Source organism: Mytilus edulis, chromosome 5, assembly GCF_963676685.1.
Source record: "Mytilus edulis chromosome 5, xbMytEdul2.2, whole genome shotgun sequence".
NCBI classification, from domain to species: domain Eukaryota; kingdom Metazoa; phylum Mollusca; class Bivalvia; order Mytilida; family Mytilidae; genus Mytilus; species Mytilus edulis.
Window position 1 is genome coordinate 61,964,161 of NC_092348.1, and position 18,084 is coordinate 61,982,244.

An 18,084-nucleotide genomic window follows, 5' to 3' on the forward strand; every position below is an offset into this window, starting at 1 on the left:
CATTGATAACAAAACACTCCCCGGTATCCCCTTTTTCATCGGTTTGATGTTTTCGATACATCACATACTTTCTATTGTGTTTCTTTTACCTAACTGGTTGACTAATACTTTGTCCTTATGTACGTACCTGTGGTCTGTTTCGACCGAAGACTTTTTCGGGTTGAAATTCTCCAGGATCTGAATTGAAAATACCAAAATGTGATGTGAAACAAGCTTAGGTAATGGATAATTTGACTTTTAATTTCTCAATTTTTTTAAATAGTTTGGCATCCCAGACTCAATAACTTAAATCTTTATCATTCAATATTTGAAGGTCGTACATTGACCTATCATGGTTTACTTTTATAAATTGTTATTTGGAGAGTTGTCTCATTGGCACTCACACTACATCTTCCTATAGCCATTCAATATTAATACTTTCTTTCGAATGACCTGGCATCCCAGACTAAATAACTTAAACCATTATCATTCAATATAAATTCTTTCATTCGAATGACCAGGAAGTTGTATATTTATATACTCCATAAATTGGAGCAGCCCATGACCCTTTCGCTAAGTGGTTTGCGAAATATAACATCCGGTTACTTGTAACGATGACGTAATCTCAATAAAGTACAGTTCCTTTTACTTCAAATCATAATTAGAATCGCTACAAAAAAAAAAATATTTGTAATGAAGAGATTTATTTTTATTTCATTTTATTCGTACATGTGGACTAGTACCATTAACATTCCATCTTGGAATTCCTGTCCATTTTTAACCTTACATATTTATTTGCTCTGCCACAGTTTCACCGATGATTGTATACGGTATATATGAAAAGTAAAGATTTAGGGAGTATACATCAATTAAACAGTATCCAAAAAACCTAGAATAAAAGGGACATAGTTACCTTTTTCAATGCCTTTATCTTGTGGTTGGAAACAAGTTACTGAAAAATTAGATCTTTTATCTTCAAGCTCTTTGGATTCTCTTTTCAGGTCTTTAATGGCTCTTTCAAACATTTCGTTTTTTTCACTTGAATTTCTGCTTTGTGTATGCTGCTTGTCATCAGGTAGGTTAACATTAGACCAGTTAGTTGTCACTTCTGGAGCAGCACGAATTGTACTTTCCAAATCCTTGAATGCAAGAAAAAAACAGTAGGTATACACATAAAAATTCAACAATATTTGCTTATTGATATTTCAATCATAAGACATAAATGTACCTCATTTGTTTATTTCAAAAGATAAACACCAACAGATTTCTGGGGATCATTTAAGATATTTTTTTAAAACATGTATGCTATAAATGTGTGTAACCGTTCTGTTAAAATAATTAATTTTAAATAAATTTAAAAAAAGGCATTAATTTGTTGTAAATATATCTAATTTTTAAAAAGTTAGCAACGTTATTACTTCCAAACCCCCTTCTGTACCTGTATCGAATACCCTCAACAAAATTAAAAAAAAAACGCTATCTATATATTCTACTATGTTTAATAAGCTTATATTGATTTTATTAATCCTTATCTTACATCGTTGTCCTCTTCTTGCAATTCTTCTATTGTTGAATGTTCCTTGGCTGAAGCATTTTGTCGTAGAGTAACTCTAGCTTTACTTTCAATTGGCGATGAATCTAAAATTAATCAGTTTAAAAAATATGCTGCGTAGATAAAACCTATTTGACCATGCCAAAAGTTAATATATTTTTGTCATAAACTTTTTGAACCCATAGTATTATACACAACAAAATGCATCAATATATCTGTATCATGCTAGTACAAAACAATGGTTTTTTGGCGCATTACACAATGTTGGTGCTTAGTGAAAAGACCATTGATGGTGTCAATTTGTATAGCAGCTGCACGTAGTGGTGAACTCGCTATGGACAAATGATGAGATGTTTTCCGATGTATGAAAATTTAAAGAAAACCGATACGAATATTTGATACACTAATCCTAGATCAAATTGCAGTAGTATAAAACAAAAGCGTTTTTTTTTTTGCTTTTTTTTATGTCGAAGGAAAAGAGTACAACACAAATACCAAACACTATCAATCAACGGAAAAATAAAAGCAACTGTCAAATTCCTGACCGGATATATGTACTTTTCAAAAGAAATAAAAAATGCGTTAAACCTGGGTTTTAAGTTAGTTAAACAATAGAAATAGTGTTATTGACGTTTACACAATGTCGCCTTTAGTTCATTTTATAATAATTGTAAAACAATTTTTATACCATTTTCAGCAGATATTTCCGGCTTATGTCTAGAAACGCTGCGTGTCTTTGATTTTCTTTTCAAAGTTTGCCAGAACTCTGAAGCATCTTTAACTGTCATATTTTTATCAATATGTTGTCCTAAAGTAGCTTCAAGCTTTTCCTCTATATCGTCGTCACTGTCCTCACTGAAATATATGCCACATTAGTTATTCAACATGTCGCATTCAAAATCTAAGAGACCTACACATTTTATAAAAAAGACTCGTACAACCGTTTAAACTTAACAATAAACTCATCATAGATACCAGGACTAAATTTTGTATATACGCCAGACGCGCGTTTCGTCTATAAAAGACTCATCAGTGACCCTCGAATCCAAAAAAGTAAAAAAAGCCAAATAAAGTGCAAAGTTGAAGAGCATTGAGATCACAAGTCATTTTTGGAAATATCAAAAATTCAATAAAACTAGGGTCGATATGCTGTCTGAACATATAATGATTTTCCGGCAGTTGATATGATATATCAGGTTTTTTTTATATTAGAAATTACTGTACACTTACAAGGAAGCCAGGGCATGAATTTAATAAATCAAGGCAAGTAATAGTTATCCCATGAGGACATGGTGTGTCATTGTCATATCACCCCGATGGACGGAGTCCAGAGGGTTATCTGACACTGACACACCAAGTCCGAATGGGATAACTATTTTACATTCCAGTCGTTTTAGATTAGACGAAAAACACATTTACAGTTCATAAAATCTAGTTTAGAACGCCACACAACCATAACAATATACTTTTTATATTACTATATAATGTATACCCTTTATAACACGATGTTTAGATATAAAACAATGTAAACTCGTCCCATTGGCCAATCAGCCCACACTAAATCGCCACTTTCTAAAAAATCGCCCACTCTTGTTTAACAACTAGCCCCATTTATGAAGAGGTTAAAATCCCATTGAACAATCAGTCTGACAACTCGCCTTATTTATGAAAAAGGTTGAAATCACACTGAATAAAGGTCTGCATACTCGCCCCACTTTAAATATGTTAAATTACTGTGAGTTAATATCCAGTCGTCCTGGTGTATGGGTATGCGTCGTGGGTTGATATGCTAAAGGTCTTGAGTTCGAATCCTAGTAAAGACAATGGATTCTTGTTACATAAACTTTGAAAGTGTGTATTTTCTTAATAACTATTTCTTAGTTTTATTGTGGATAAGCCATTCCCGCCAAAATGTTTCAAAACAAAGGAAAGCGTGCAAAACAGAGAAACTCAAGTTGGGGTGATCTGGTAGGGATGATCCGGCTCAGATCACCCCTGGTAGAACAAAGGAGCTGGGATGTAACAATAGTATACCGCTGTTTAAAAGGCTATGGCATAGTTGTTTAATGTTGTGTAACTTTAATATAGCATATTTCCAACATATAACTACGGATCGATATGTTAATTGTTTTCGTTATCTTAATGATAACTTTGTCTTCTCCTTTTATCCTTAATAAAAACTAATTGAACACTTCCGCTGATTAAAATTGCTATTTCAGACTTGGAAGCTTCATTTCCACAATAGAAATATATTTCCCTCCATATAACTTTGTTGAATACAAATATCTATTCATATATTTAGTTACGTGATTGTGACAGTTTTGTTGCCGCCAGATAAGCATTACTGTCTCTCGCATTTTGTGACGACATTCGCAAACACAAAGTCGTGTAATTACAAAAATCTGTTTTATTCAGTGAGCTACACTGTCACTTTAAATATGATATGCAAATCATACATACCTTGACGAGTTATTTAGTTTTTCATCAGATTGTGGTAGCTTTAGGGTTAATGCTTTTAATCCACCTCGAACAGATGCTCCAAAATTATGCTCAAATATAGTGTCTTCTGGAACGACTTCCTTTACATCATCTCCGCTATTGTAGAAGTCTATTCTGCGTATTGATGCTGAAGTAACTCTCCTTGCTAAGAAATCTGGCCTGGTAGGAATTCTTGGTTTGTCTGAAACAATACAATTACCAAAGACTACTGATTCATATATGACAACGCTAGAAGAATTTGTCCCCGACTTCCTCACACCTATTACCATAAGGTAGCTGTTAGGAGTAAGGAGGTGTTGATGAAAGTAGATCCGTAGTAGTGGTTTATAAAATTAGTTTTAAATCATTTTAAAATAGAATGGCCATCATGTTTGAATTTTTATTTTTTTATAGCTACAGAGATGATTGATTTGTCAACAACCATTTTTCAATAAATTATTTTACTATAGGGTTGTATTGGACGTAAATTGTTAGAACAACTCTGATGATTAACCTTTTATTACGCATATTATTTCCAGTGCTGCACTGTAACATGATGCATGTTATGTACTGTATTTCCTGGATATAATTTTGCCCTGAAAGGTAGACAAGCACAAAAAAAAAGCTTATGTTACTTATTTATTTATTTATATTTGACGGAATATAAGCACTCTGTAACTTTTCATTCCTGACTTATGATTTTGTCTATTTGAAAACATTTTAATTTACATAGCGGCTTCTACTTCAAAGGCAATTAAAATATTACATTTTGTATGAGAAAGAGTCATTGGATACTTACCTGAAATATGCTGTACACTGTCTGTATTTGTTCTATTAGGTGCGTCTTTTGAAGGTTTATGGTCATCCATTGCCTGTATGAAATATTAACAATTTGATACAAATCACTTAAACCTAGGTGTTTTTCGTACTTGAAACCATCTTTTTATACAGTATGCAGAATAAAAAGTATACCCTGCTTGCCATTTGTTTTAAAGAGGAATGTTGTGACTTATCTTGAAAGTTTTTTTTAAAGCTGACATGTCAAAGTCATATATATCATTATGATAATTGTTAATTTCAATGGTTTGACTTTGATTTGACTGTACTGATGCATGCAGTAATAGTACTCATGACCAGGAACGTGTATTTAAACATCTTATACGAGTTCCCTTCTGATTAATCGGTAAGTGTTCTCTCCCTCGTTGCCTATAAAATCTATATGTTTATGATATTGTTTATGCTTTTCTTGTTTCGTTGGTTTGTCTTTGTTCATCCTTCACTTTTCTTATATTCCAGTTGCCCTAAAGGATTGCGTGATTTTACACTATTTTGATAATGACACATAAAAATAGATATTTGATGTATTGATGGAAAATATACATATTTAATGAACATTTAAAATAAAAACTTTACATTCACGATTTGTATTATTCATTTTACAAAGTAAGAGTGTATCTTACTTTCAAGACTAGTTGTGGTCGTATTCTGATGGACTGTGTTAACTTGGCGTTAGGACCAGCATGCTTAATGCAGAAAAATCTCACTGCAATAAAAAGATTTTGATAAAAAAAAATTGCGTATAGTTGTCATCTCTCTATTCAAATGGAAAATAACGGAAAATGTTAATAGTTTCACGAATGACCAAAGGGAGTGCATAGAATATCAGCCCTGAAACCTGTTAACATGCTAATGAACAGTACACTTCCTTATTTTTTTTAACTATGTTGACAACATTATCACTGAAAATTATCAGAAACCTTGCACAAAGTAGTAAAAGGAAATATGAAGTCGTATTTACATGATCAAAACTTTTTGTGCAGAAAAATTTAATATTGTCCATCGACTTAAAATTTCGAGTCCTTTGATAGTCATATGGGTATCTATGCTGAAGTTGTGTGCGTCTACCATATCTAGGGTCATTTTTTTCCAAATTGTCGGTTATTTATGCTCTACAGTTTCGTATTTTGGAACCTTATTTAGGAAGTATAAGGACTTTGTGATTGCTGCTCTATATTTTGGATTGTAACTTAACTTTTAATACACACTATGATAGATGTTACATAGTTAAGAACTTATTCTGACTCAATGTCGCTCTTCAAAAGTCATAAACACATTTCAGTACGCTGTCTACTCACAAACTGTTCAACACAAAATATTTGAGTTAATTTACTGTAAAATGGAATACAGTCAATCTCCTTTATCAATACTTTTGTATCAATTAAAAAAAATAATGATTACCCTAAGCATCTTACAAAATTAAGTTTACCTCTTCCTTTATAGGATTTCTGTGTTCTATAATTTCCGAGATTCAATTCACAATTACATTTTTCACATTTCAGACAACGTCGATGACAAAACACATTTTCAACACTAAGTTTCTCCAGGAAGAATAACACTCTCTTGCAGAGGTAGCAAATATCATTGAGGTTTTCATCAGTTTCTATCTGTAACATGATATAGTATTAAAAACATCTGATACAGGACTTATTGTAGAGTTGAGAAAAATTGTTTTGTTGTTTGATACTTTTAAACTTGTAGGCGGTTACCTCTGTATCAACATACGGGTACTTTATTCACCCTTGTAGTCTATCAGAGTCAAACAGAATACGGACAAAGAAAGTAGTCTGTTGAAAACTTTCTCTCGGAATACAATATAGGGTTTTCACCGTATATTAAAAAATACATGGTGATATTTAGACGCATTGTACATTTGTACTTACTTTGTTGTGGTTACTGTTACTACCTGATATCTCTTTTTTATTTGAATTTTAACGCTTGAATTCGCTGTCCAGGTTGAGCTGTATTTTTTAAGAGATTTGTCAGCTCTTTATCTTTTTAATTTACTTATCTTACTGAAATTTCAGTAACTGGCAAAATGCATATAGTTCAGTTTGATTAGTAACGGTAATATTGTTAGAAACAGAGACAGTGACCTGGGATATAGAAGTCATGGACACCATATACTAGTCAACAAAATAAACGATACACGACTTTTTTTTACAAATGTCAAGATGAAGTCATCCGTTTATAGGACCAATGTTAAGGGTAGTAATACTTAATGACCATGGAAATATAAATCAGTTAAAATTTATTTTTTTGCTTTCATGACTTAATTTGGCGAAATTTTTGTTTGTTTGATAAAATTTACATAAAACGACAATTCTATAAACAAAAGTTCCAACTAATGATGCCAATCTCTCATTTAAATATTAAGACAATGTTTGCCATCAATTCTTTTTTAAAAATCGTACAGTTTCTTTGTTTATTTGTAAAGCAAAGTTCGGCCCCACAAGAAATCGTTAAAATGTATACACTATCCATTGATTTACCATAGACAATATGTGTAAAGTGAAATTTTTTTTTAACAATCATAAAACTAATCCGAAAGGTTCCAAATTTACAGTGTGTTGTTTTCATATCTAAAGCATTGATTAGAGACGAAAACATTTTTTTTCTTTTTTTTTGCATTGTTTGAGATTTCAAAAAACATTTTTTTTACCCAAAAAAATAAATAAAAATATTACAACCCATTAGTTACAATATGAACATAACTTGATTAGCATTTTGAATATTTTAAAACAAATTTGAAAATTAATTTAGTACTTACAAAATTGTGTGTCAATTTTTTATCCAACTATCCACAAAAATAATTTGCACCCTATATGGTTTTTACACGGAATTTTATTACTTTTCGACATGTTTTGATTTACATTATCATATGTGCATACATTGCAAATGAAAGCTTTTTGAAATAGTGTATTTCATTTTGTTTTATATCTAATACTTTTTGATAAATTTTATTCCAAAGTCGTGTACCGTTTCTTTTGTTGACTAGTATATAAAGGGATGGCGGGTTTTTGAAAAGGTGTGGGCGTAATACCTTTTTTATGTTGTTTTCAGTGTTTAGAAATTACATATGATTTAGTTAAATATGAATTGATTTATATCTATATTCTATTACTTTTCAGCAAACAAACAATACTGTTGTAAAGACGGTATTGCCGTATTGAAAATTATCTAGAAATTGGCAAGTTTGTGTCTTTATCTTGATATACTTGAAATAACTACAAACGAAAATACGAAGAAACAAACTCTACTATTTTCATACTTTTTCCTCAGGTATCTGAACTCTACTTGGCCTGGGTTTTACAATACTTGCTACTGTGATGTCTTTCTTTTCATCGCTTAAAACGCTGTTGTCGGACGTCTCAGGAATAGGTTCTCCATGAAATAGCTGGTAAAACTGGGAAAGATACGATGCCATTTCGACCTCATTGTCATACGAACAGTTAACCATCATTGAAACCGCTAATATAGGAAATATCCCGAATTCTCGTTTTGCAAGGTTTACTACTATATCCATAGTTCTCAATGCATTTGTTCGGTCCAAATCTTCTATTTTGCTAAAAGAAAGCAATATCAACATACGTCATGTAAGCTCTTTTGGTGAAAATAATGAAAATGACAAGAGTAAAAAGTTTCTTCAAAATACAATACCAGTGGTAAATTGCATGTTTTAAGTGCATTTGATCGTTTTTGAAACAAAAGAAATAACTTGTTTATCTAAAAGAAAAAGAAATTCATAAGAGAAACTATTTTGAATTCTATTTTACTTACATTTTATGTGGACGAAAAACATTAATCAAGCAACCGAGTTCACATCCACTTCTCCAGGACGTTGTCAGATCCTTTATTTTGATATTTGGGTGTTTTTCTAGCACTTTCTGACACCATTGTAGCAAATCAGGTAAATCAACTGAATCGTCACCTATACGTTAGATAGCTATATATTAATATTTATTGTCTGCAATAAGGAGATATAAGTCACAGAAAAATATGAATGATTTTTCGCGCTTATTGTATGCTTATGTTGACGTTGAAAGCCATTTATGATTACCTTAGCCGTATTTGAAATAAATCTAAGGATATTTGGGTGTTCAATGCTAATCAAATTTTTACTTGCTTAGCTTCCTAACTTTTTTGATATGACAGACACTAATGAATATTATGTAGACGGAACGGGCTTCTGTCGTATCAAATTATAAGCCTGGTACATTTGATAAATATTATGAGTACATTAAATAAGCATGATAAGTTAAAATATATATTTTGAACCTTATATTTACAAGCAACAGTTACAATTTAATCAATGGTTTCTTTATATGAGAAAAAACAATAAAAGTAAATGAAGTAAGTTTCTACAGGTAAATCCAAAATTAACGTAAACCAAGAGTATTGTTATCCATTCGTTTGATGTGTTTGGGCTTAAGATTCTGCCATTTGATTAGGCACTTTCCTTTTTGAATTTTGCTCGGAGTTCAGGTTTTTCGTGAATTTACGTACTTTTTACACAAAGTCGTTACATGTACTAACTTTGTTTCGGTGTCTTAATTTGAGAAACAGCAATTTCACTAAAGTCATCTTGCACATCATCATAAAACTCCTTTGCCTTTTCAGTAGTAACTGCTGTCAAATTAATTATTGAATATCTGAGAAAAAATAGAAATGTCATTAATCCTTGTCTACTGTCAAATTATTATTCTTTTTGTCCATAACACACTGATAAAAAAAGGGAAAAGTACAGATACTGAATCCATTTAAAAAAACAACAATAAGCATTCTTTATTCAATTTTAAAGTTTGTGTCCTTTTAAGCAAAAGAATTTCGTAAAAATGAGGGTATATGATAAGGCCTCTAAGATTTGAAAGAAAAAAAAACCGTCTTGTTAATAAACAGAATTTAAAAAAACTCCTTCTTATTTTTTGTATTTAGATTTTTAAAACGATTTTTTAAAGCTGTATGCATACATGGCTCATATTTGTTTGCGACTGAGTTATACACTACCTTTAACAATAGCACAAATCACTTTAGCGTTGTTTAATAATATTTTTTAAAATTAACACGGTGAATGTTTTGTTGGTTGACTAAATTTCCATCAGCAAAGTTGTTGATTTGAGCGCTAGAAAATAAAAATAACCCTTTACATTTTACGCACCCTAAGCGCTTTTGGATTTCCTTTTATCCCGGAAATTCAAAGCAAAAAACAGAATACCAATGAAATAGCCTCCTTGTGAGTCTTGTTATTAATGTTTCGAAATAAATAAAGAATATATAAAAATATATTTTGCTATATTATGTGTATTACAAATATTTTAGTCTGCTTTATATATATTTAAGGTAAGATCCTTTGACATATCTATATATCTTTTTTTTTCTATGACTTAAACTGCAATTGTATGTTACGTACGTCAACATAATCAATTTTAACAGGTTTAGTGACATCAGACGTGAAATTAAAGAAACCAGTTGATTTGATAATAATATTGATATTATTTTCAATGGTTTAAATATTGAGTTTACTTTTTGCAATTTTATGACAAATTATTGACTCTCCATGTTATCATAACCCGCCTTTATTTTGTGAACAAGCATGTTTTATTCAAAATAACCTTATATTACCTTGATTTTGGTTCGACAGTGTAATTACTGAATTTCTTGCTGATGTTGTCCTGAGTCGTCTGGGATAATGCTTTGTAAACGCTTTCTCTCTGGGCTATAATATCAAGAGGTTTTTCTTTCATACTTTTCCAATTCTTGATCATCCAAGCTGTATCTAAAGCACCCAAAAATCCACGTGCACATCCAGTACCTTGTGGCCAAAAGGGCTGAAATATTGTCATATGCTTTTATTTTACAATTTGGTTCCTGTTTAGCTTTAAGGGAACGACCATTTAATTTCAAGAAAAAAAAGGGGGGGGGGGTTTATTTTTAAGAACAAACAAAAAATGTGGTCAAGCAGATGACAAAAAAAAATCTGAATCCAGTTTTCCCCATACCTTATAGTGTTATATATAGTTTTTGCAAATTCGAAATTACAAACTAAACTAAACTAAGATCTTTTACTTGGAAATTGTGGTAACAGAATTAATGGTAGCACGAAGACACATAACACATTTCAATAAATCATTACTATATAATTAATGTCATAGAAAGCAGCAATGTTACCAGTATGAAACATACCTCTAATAGACTGTCCCCAATCAGTCCAATCAGCAGCTTTATGCCATTCCTCTCAATTATATGTGATGCATTTACAGCTTCAACTTTCGATGAAAAATCCAACATGGCCACATCATCCATCCCATGAGAATTTTTTGCAAAGCTCATATCAACCATGGCATTGTCAGTACAAAAGTTCGCAGCATCTCTTGCATACGCTAGTAGCCTTTGTACGTCAATGTTTTCTCTTTCCAATAATTTTGACGCAGGTAAATCTGCTTTGAAAACACCCCTACGGACTAAGCTTGCCTTTGTTGGTGTCATAACAAAATAGTGCGTCTCATCCTTGAAGTAAACCATATTTTCCAGTTTTATTCCTTTCTTATTCTCCAAATCAGTAAATAATTTTTCGTTAAAATGACGAGAAACTCCTCCGATTTCTTTTGCCTTCATATCAGCAGCAGTATTTGAATTTACGAAGTTAGCAGTAATTGCAATTGAGAGTTTTCCACGATATTCTTTTCTTTCAAAACCTATAACAAAAAAAAAAGCAGCCCAGAAACACTTTATTAAGTTAAGTTTGTGATAATTCTAAATTTTTTTCTTAACTGTAAGGCTAGAAAGGCCGAGTTTTGAATGTATTACTTGTTTTGGCTATTTATTAATCATTCATATTTGCTTGAATGTAAAGTCTTCAATGTCTTCTTGTAAATCTGTTTGCATTCAACTGTTTTCATCCATGAGGTACATGCATACTATTTAAAAGCGTTCAACAAATTTAACATGAGATACATATTGATAGAACATGTACCTTGGATTCACAAGTATTCGTTAAAGACCAGTTTACGTATATCTGATATATGGGCCTCGGTGGTCGTGTGGTGTAAGTAGTCACGACTGTAATCACTAGCCAGTCAACACTCAGGTTTTGAGTTCGAACCCCGATCGTTCAAGTGCACTCGACTTCATTCCTAATTGACTAGGATTGTCAGTTTTGCTATCGAAGGTCGGTAGTTTTCTCCAGGCACTCCGCCTTCCTTCACCAATAAAAACTGACCGCCACGAAATAGCACAAAAAGCGCTGCATAAAAGTGGCGTTAAAAACACTAAAATCAATCAAATCAAATATACAATATAAATCGTAATACGAAACACAATTTGTTTGCAGTATTATACATGTTATATGCAGACTTGGGCAAAACTACAAAAATATGTATCTACGAAAATAACTCATTTCTTATCAAATTGGAATAGAAGAAATAAATTGAATCCACAGTAGTTTACTTCGACTTTTACTTTTTTTTACAGTAAGAAAAAAATATTATCTACAGAATATTTATCTACTTTACAATAGTCATTACTTATATAATAACCTTGTTTAGTGACTGTTCCATTTTCAAATCGAAGTTTGTATTCTGAAATATAAGTTTGTCAACAATCACAATTCTGCATTTCCTGTTTAGAGTATTAAAATTGAAATAAGAAGATGGGGTAAATAAAGGCAACAGTAGTATACCGCTGTTCAAAACTCATAAATCCATGGACAAAAAACAAAATCGGGATAACAAACTAAAACCGAGGGAAACGCATTAAATATAAGAGGAGAACAACGACATAACACTAAAATGTAACACATATAGACAAAATCCCACGAGAATAACAAATATAACATATATATATAACATCAAAACCAAATACATGAATTTGGGATAGACAAGTACCGTGACACGTCTTATCGCAATGTGAATTTACACTCAAAAATAAGAGAAAACAAACGACACAACGTTATAATGTAATACACACAGAAACGAACTATAATATAACAATGACCATATTCCTGACTTGGTACAGGGCATTTTTAAAGGAAAAAATGGTGGGTTGAACCTGGTTTTGTGGCATGCCAAACCTCGCACTTTTATGGCCATGTGAAATATAACATCAAAATGACAACACAGGACTACAATATAAATAAATTGGAGAATACAATTGACAAAGAATCACACGAACAACAGCCAACAAAAAGCAACAAGTTCAAAATTTTAATACGCCAGAAGTGTATTTTGTCCACACAAGACCTATGTGTGACGCACAGATACAAAAGTTTGAAAGCCGAAACGAGTACAAAGTTGAACAGCATCGAGGACAAAAAGATCAAAAAGGTTGTGCCAAAAACGGCAAGGGTTTTCCGTTAAGTTACCAGAAAATCCCTATAATTTAGAGTAATTTATACTTTTGCAAACAGTAAATTTAATAAAATGAATATTCAAAAGATGTACATGATAAAGCTGAAGTATTAACTAATTACAGGAAACAACTGAAATACATTTACATAACCAGACATTTGAAACACAAAAGTAGACAAGTAAGAAGGTCCATGGGAAAACACTCGTCCATGTAAACGTTCATATTGAAAGACTGTCTAAATGAGGATGACGCGTTTAACATTTTTGTATTTTCATAGGATACACATACTCAGGATACGGCTATCGTCTTTTTCATAAGTAGTTAACTAAGTCTGAGCAGAGTAACAAGTCGGTTAATAGAAGGGAAGCAGATCTAGAATGAGTGAGTTTCCTTGGAAATGTCAACCATATGTACAAATATGTTGTGAATAGGAGACTAGTTCCAAGCAGCTTTATGTTCCAAATGTTCTGCATAATGTAACTTTTCTCCTAATAACCAGATATTTTCTATTTCCACTCTAAATTGATGGATGCCACTAGCCAGAAACACATTAAACCAGGCTTCAAGATGTACACTCAAAATCATGATTTTGTCAGTTTTAGGGACATTGTTATGAGTTAACTGACCGTAAACAAAAACAAAACGAAACTTGTATCAGTGCATGCCACATTGAGTTTTTTTTGTGTTTTTCCACCTTCAAACCCAACTTACTTTAAAACACCAACTTGTAACATGTTTATTCACAGGAACGTCATTCTTTACATCTGTTAGTGTGTATTAGAATTGATATAAATACGTTGAAGTATCCTGAAGTTATTTGGCGACGAATAAAATATGTATTTTTATTTCTTTAAGAGAAATAAATTAAAAATGTTTCAAAACAACACGATGCCTAATATATTCAATTGAGACGACTGTTTAAAAACTGACGGAAAATTAGCAGATAACCGAACGACACCTACCTAGCCCGGGTGCTGCCCTTACAAAAAAGCCATTCTAGGACCTTCTACGTGTCAATAAGAACAGAAAATAATATATACATTATTGTGCTTGAATAGTTCTTCACGTTTCTTCTTATTTATACATCCTTGGCTGTTAATTTCTTTATGTTAGAGCTTTCAGGTTGAAGGTATATTAAAACAAGAATGTGTCCATTGTACAAGAATGCCCCACTCGCACTATCATTTTCTATGTTCAGTGGACCGTGAAATTGGGGTTTAAAACTTTAATGTTGGCATTAAAACTAGAAAGATCATATCATAGGGAACACGTGGACTAAGCATCTAAGTTTCAAGTTAATTGGACTTCAACTTCATCAAAAACTACCTTGACCAAAATTTTTAACCTGAAACTTGCACTATCATTTTCTATTTTCAGTGGACCGTGAAATTGGGGTCAAAACTCTAATTTGGCATTAAAATAAGAAAGATCATATCATCGGGCATATGTTAAATAAGTTTTGAGTTGATTGGACTTCAACTTCATCAAAAACTACCTTGACCAAAAACTTTTACCTGAAGTGGGACGAACGGACAGATTGATGGACGGACGAACGGACGCACAGACTAGAAAACATAATACCCTTCTCCTGTCGTAGGTGGGGCATAAAAAGCATGTCGGCAGCACGAAATGTTCGAAGCATAATGTATGTTAATCAAGCATGTAAATTCCGTTTTATTTGTGTTACCTTAATAAAGACAATTTCGTTCCATATAAATAGTTCTGTTTCCTTACACGTATTCATGTTCTTGATTGATTTATAAAATTTGCACAGCGGTGAAATAATGTTGCCTGAATATCATAAGCTTTGTATTCAAATTTTAAAAGTCATGTAAGTTTTGAAAATTGTGTTGTTTACTACTTACCACAAAGAGCATCACGAGCTCCCGTAGCTGCCACCAAAACCTCAAATTCAAAACAGGAAACCTTGTGATTGTATGGCTTACAAACCGCTTTCCAACCTGTGCCTTCAACAAAGAGAGCATTGAGAGAATCGTATTTGTTTACAGACAACAAAATAACTATAAATTGTTACCCTGACTTCAAACTAGGTGTTGGAAACTTGTTTCATGGGAAGATGCCGTTTTATTTTTGGGTGTATATGTTCTGTTACGATATTATTACGATATGCATAAGGGACTACATTCACGCAAGGTAGCATTATTATCTGCTACTTCAACGAGATAAATGCACGCACATACTGGTCATCCACATTGATATTAGACTAGAAGTCATTCATGAGAACAGTTATTTTTTTTCTTTAATTTATTTGTTTTAGTTAAAATGAAATATTAGTCTATAGAATATTCTCGTGATTCAAATAACCATCATTAATGAATCAAATGACAGTGTATCATATACCCTTGATAGAGTATATCAGGGAAATTGGAGTTTTGTTCTTTTCTATACACTTTTAATATTTGTAAATCGAGGATATTCGAAGGAAGACAATATGCATAAAAAACATTAGAAGAAGGGCTACATGTACTTATAATAAAAATAATAACAGGTCTATTCATTCATTCGGAATAAAAGTCGCTAACCCATGAAATAAAAGCCACCTATTTTCATTTTTGTGTACATGGTCGTTAACTTATCGTCGACCTACTAGTTCGAATGTCCTGTTGGTTTATTCCACTCTATGTGCATCGAACTGGTACAAGTTAACGTATTTGAAACTTTACGAGTAATCATAATACCTGTACCTATTTCATTACATCAGATGCATATTTAGTGTACCTTAAATAATGCTCCCGACCATAATATTTGCTACTACAAAACCCTAAATGAACGTTTGATATCCAAAAGGTACCAAATTTATAGTTAAACCCGAAAAAGTAATCATATATTTGTTGATGATTACTTAATTTTCAGTATGGCAAATCGTATCCATCTGGTGTCAAAAATAGAAAAATTACAAAAAAAAATGAACTCCAGTGAAAATTCAGTCACTAATCAAATGGTAAAATAAAAATCCCAGTGGTATATTATAATTAAATGTTATAATATCAATGAACTTTGTTGAACCAGTTGTACATTTCATAATTTGATGTCTCTTAAATGATACCCAAAGCCAAAATAACTGAACATGCAAACAGCGACGAGCTTAACAATTATTGTCTAAATATTTACCACCATTTTTCTGTGGACACTGCAAGCCTTCAAATTCAACTTTGGTATGAACTTCTACGCCTAGCACCAACGCTATTTTCATAAGACAAATTTGAAGGCGACGAATACCTAAAAGAAACAAAATTTTATCTAGAAATAGTAATATATTCGACTAAATAAATACATATTTTACTCATAATAACTATATGCTAAACTTAAAATATAATTCCGTATAGAGGTCAAACCTTTTAAACTCAACGACCGAAGCACACGATTAAAAATACAGAATAGTTTTTCGAGAGTGGCTTTCGACGTTTCATCAAAGAATAATCCAAAATTAGATCTGTACTTTGCATGTTTCGAAATGTGATTCAATAAAAAAAGAAAAAAAAAGGTTAAAAAAAAGTGTTGTCTAGTACGTATATACATGTTGAATGAAGCTCTAAAATACATTAAATCTTATTAATCTTCTCGACACAAAATGAAGCCTATTTGAACTCATTCGCTGCACTCACTCGACAAAAAAACTTTGTCTCACATCTAATATTTTGCTATAACAATATGCAGACAACCTCATAATTGGTACACATTTGAATTAATTATCTTTATTCCCTTGAATTCTATGGGAAAACTTTAAACTGATATTATCTGCTGTATTTATATTTAGTTATAGATACATTCAAACGAGTGTTTGTATAAGATACTTGTGCAATTTAAGCTTCAAAACTAAAAACTTACTTATATGATTTAGCTCCCCTTGGCAAAATTTTCCGAAAAAATGTTTAATGCCTATGTTCTTCAAATCAGTTACTGTAAATGGCCAGAGATGGAGAACGTTGTTTCGAGTGAAAGCATCGCGTTTATCTATCACAACAACTTTGCATCCCATAAAGGCAGTCTCTATGGCTATCCGTAGTCCACATGGCCCTGCACCAACAACTAGTACCTACAATGTAAAATGTCAAATTTCACTTTATGGAAGTTCCAACAAGGTGAAATTATCGGTGTATAGACATAATACCGACTGTTTATTCAATCATTTATAGAATCTTTCTGGAAACGAAGAAACTAATTATAAATTGCATATAAGAAAATGTTGGCTATATGCTAAATAGTATTCGTATGTGCTGATTGCAGGTATGATGCAATACCTGAAGTGCTTTGTAAATTTGGCGATTTATTTTATCCATCATATATTAGTAATCGTCCAACAAAAGTATCTTAAGGGCAAACGATACAGTTACAGGGGAGGTAATGACGTCGCTAACGTAAAATGTTATTTTCGCGACGTCGAACTGTGACATATCAGGAAAAGAGGCATTTTTCGACTGATTTTTTTCATTCAAACTGATTTAATTTGATAACGAGTGCATGGACCCCTATTATTTAAAACGATTTTTTTTTCTTTTTGCAGGAAGATTATGTAGACCAAATTTGATAAAACTGTAAATAGTGCATTTTGTTTTAATTTTGATAAATATACAGTAAAAAATGACGTTTATTTCTCAATTCATGACCATTTTCTAAATATGACTTATTTCTGAATAAAAAATGCATAAATTTTTATGATACTTATTAAATACAGAAATTACAAATTATTTAACAAAAACCAATTTGTGTTTATCTTTAAAAAAACAGTTATGGCTTTCTTTTGAAAGCAAAAATACGGCCACAAATCCGAATTTTGAGTAAATATACTAAATTTTGATCTCATTTAAGTCAAAAGGTAGCACATGAAGGTTGTTGTTTTTTATTACACATTTGATTTAATAAGGCAACAA

At 31.8% G+C, this 18,084-nt stretch overlaps 2 protein-coding genes across 4 annotated transcripts in view; one reads left to right on the forward strand and one right to left on the reverse strand.

Annotated features, from left to right (window-relative positions):
* The window catches only part of LOC139524153 (F-actin-monooxygenase mical1-like), a 158,820-nt gene that overhangs the window by 45,798 nt on the left and 94,938 nt on the right, over nucleotides 1-18,084 (forward strand). The window lies entirely within an intron of this gene.
* Nucleotides 1-18,084, reverse strand: part of LOC139524152 (F-actin-monooxygenase mical1-like) — a 150,707-nt gene that overhangs the window by 4,085 nt on the left and 128,538 nt on the right. Inside the window, exons 2-18 of one of the 2 annotated variants that reach the window (XM_071318760.1) lie at nucleotides 17,042-17,249; nucleotides 16,325-16,432; nucleotides 15,058-15,159; nucleotides 12,382-12,423; nucleotides 11,030-11,541; nucleotides 10,469-10,674; nucleotides 9,383-9,498; nucleotides 8,627-8,777; nucleotides 8,118-8,412; nucleotides 6,276-6,453; nucleotides 5,470-5,552; nucleotides 4,809-4,881; nucleotides 3,992-4,211; nucleotides 2,220-2,386; nucleotides 1,517-1,617; nucleotides 893-1,118; nucleotides 128-177 (exon numbers count right to left, since the gene is read on the reverse strand). In XM_071318760.1, coding sequence (XP_071174861.1) covers nucleotides 128-177; nucleotides 893-1,118; nucleotides 1,517-1,617; nucleotides 2,220-2,386; nucleotides 3,992-4,211; nucleotides 4,809-4,881; nucleotides 5,470-5,552; nucleotides 6,276-6,453; nucleotides 8,118-8,412; nucleotides 8,627-8,777; nucleotides 9,383-9,498; nucleotides 10,469-10,674; nucleotides 11,030-11,541; nucleotides 12,382-12,423; nucleotides 15,058-15,159; nucleotides 16,325-16,432; nucleotides 17,042-17,249 — 2,838 coding nt within the window. The remainder of the gene's footprint in view (nucleotides 1-127; nucleotides 178-892; nucleotides 1,119-1,516; nucleotides 1,618-2,219; nucleotides 2,387-3,991; nucleotides 4,212-4,808; nucleotides 4,882-5,469; nucleotides 5,553-6,275; nucleotides 6,454-8,117; nucleotides 8,413-8,626; nucleotides 8,778-9,382; nucleotides 9,499-10,468; nucleotides 10,675-11,029; nucleotides 11,542-12,381; nucleotides 12,424-15,057; nucleotides 15,160-16,324; nucleotides 16,433-17,041; nucleotides 17,250-18,084) is intronic. The other variant, XM_071318758.1, reaches the window with a different exon arrangement.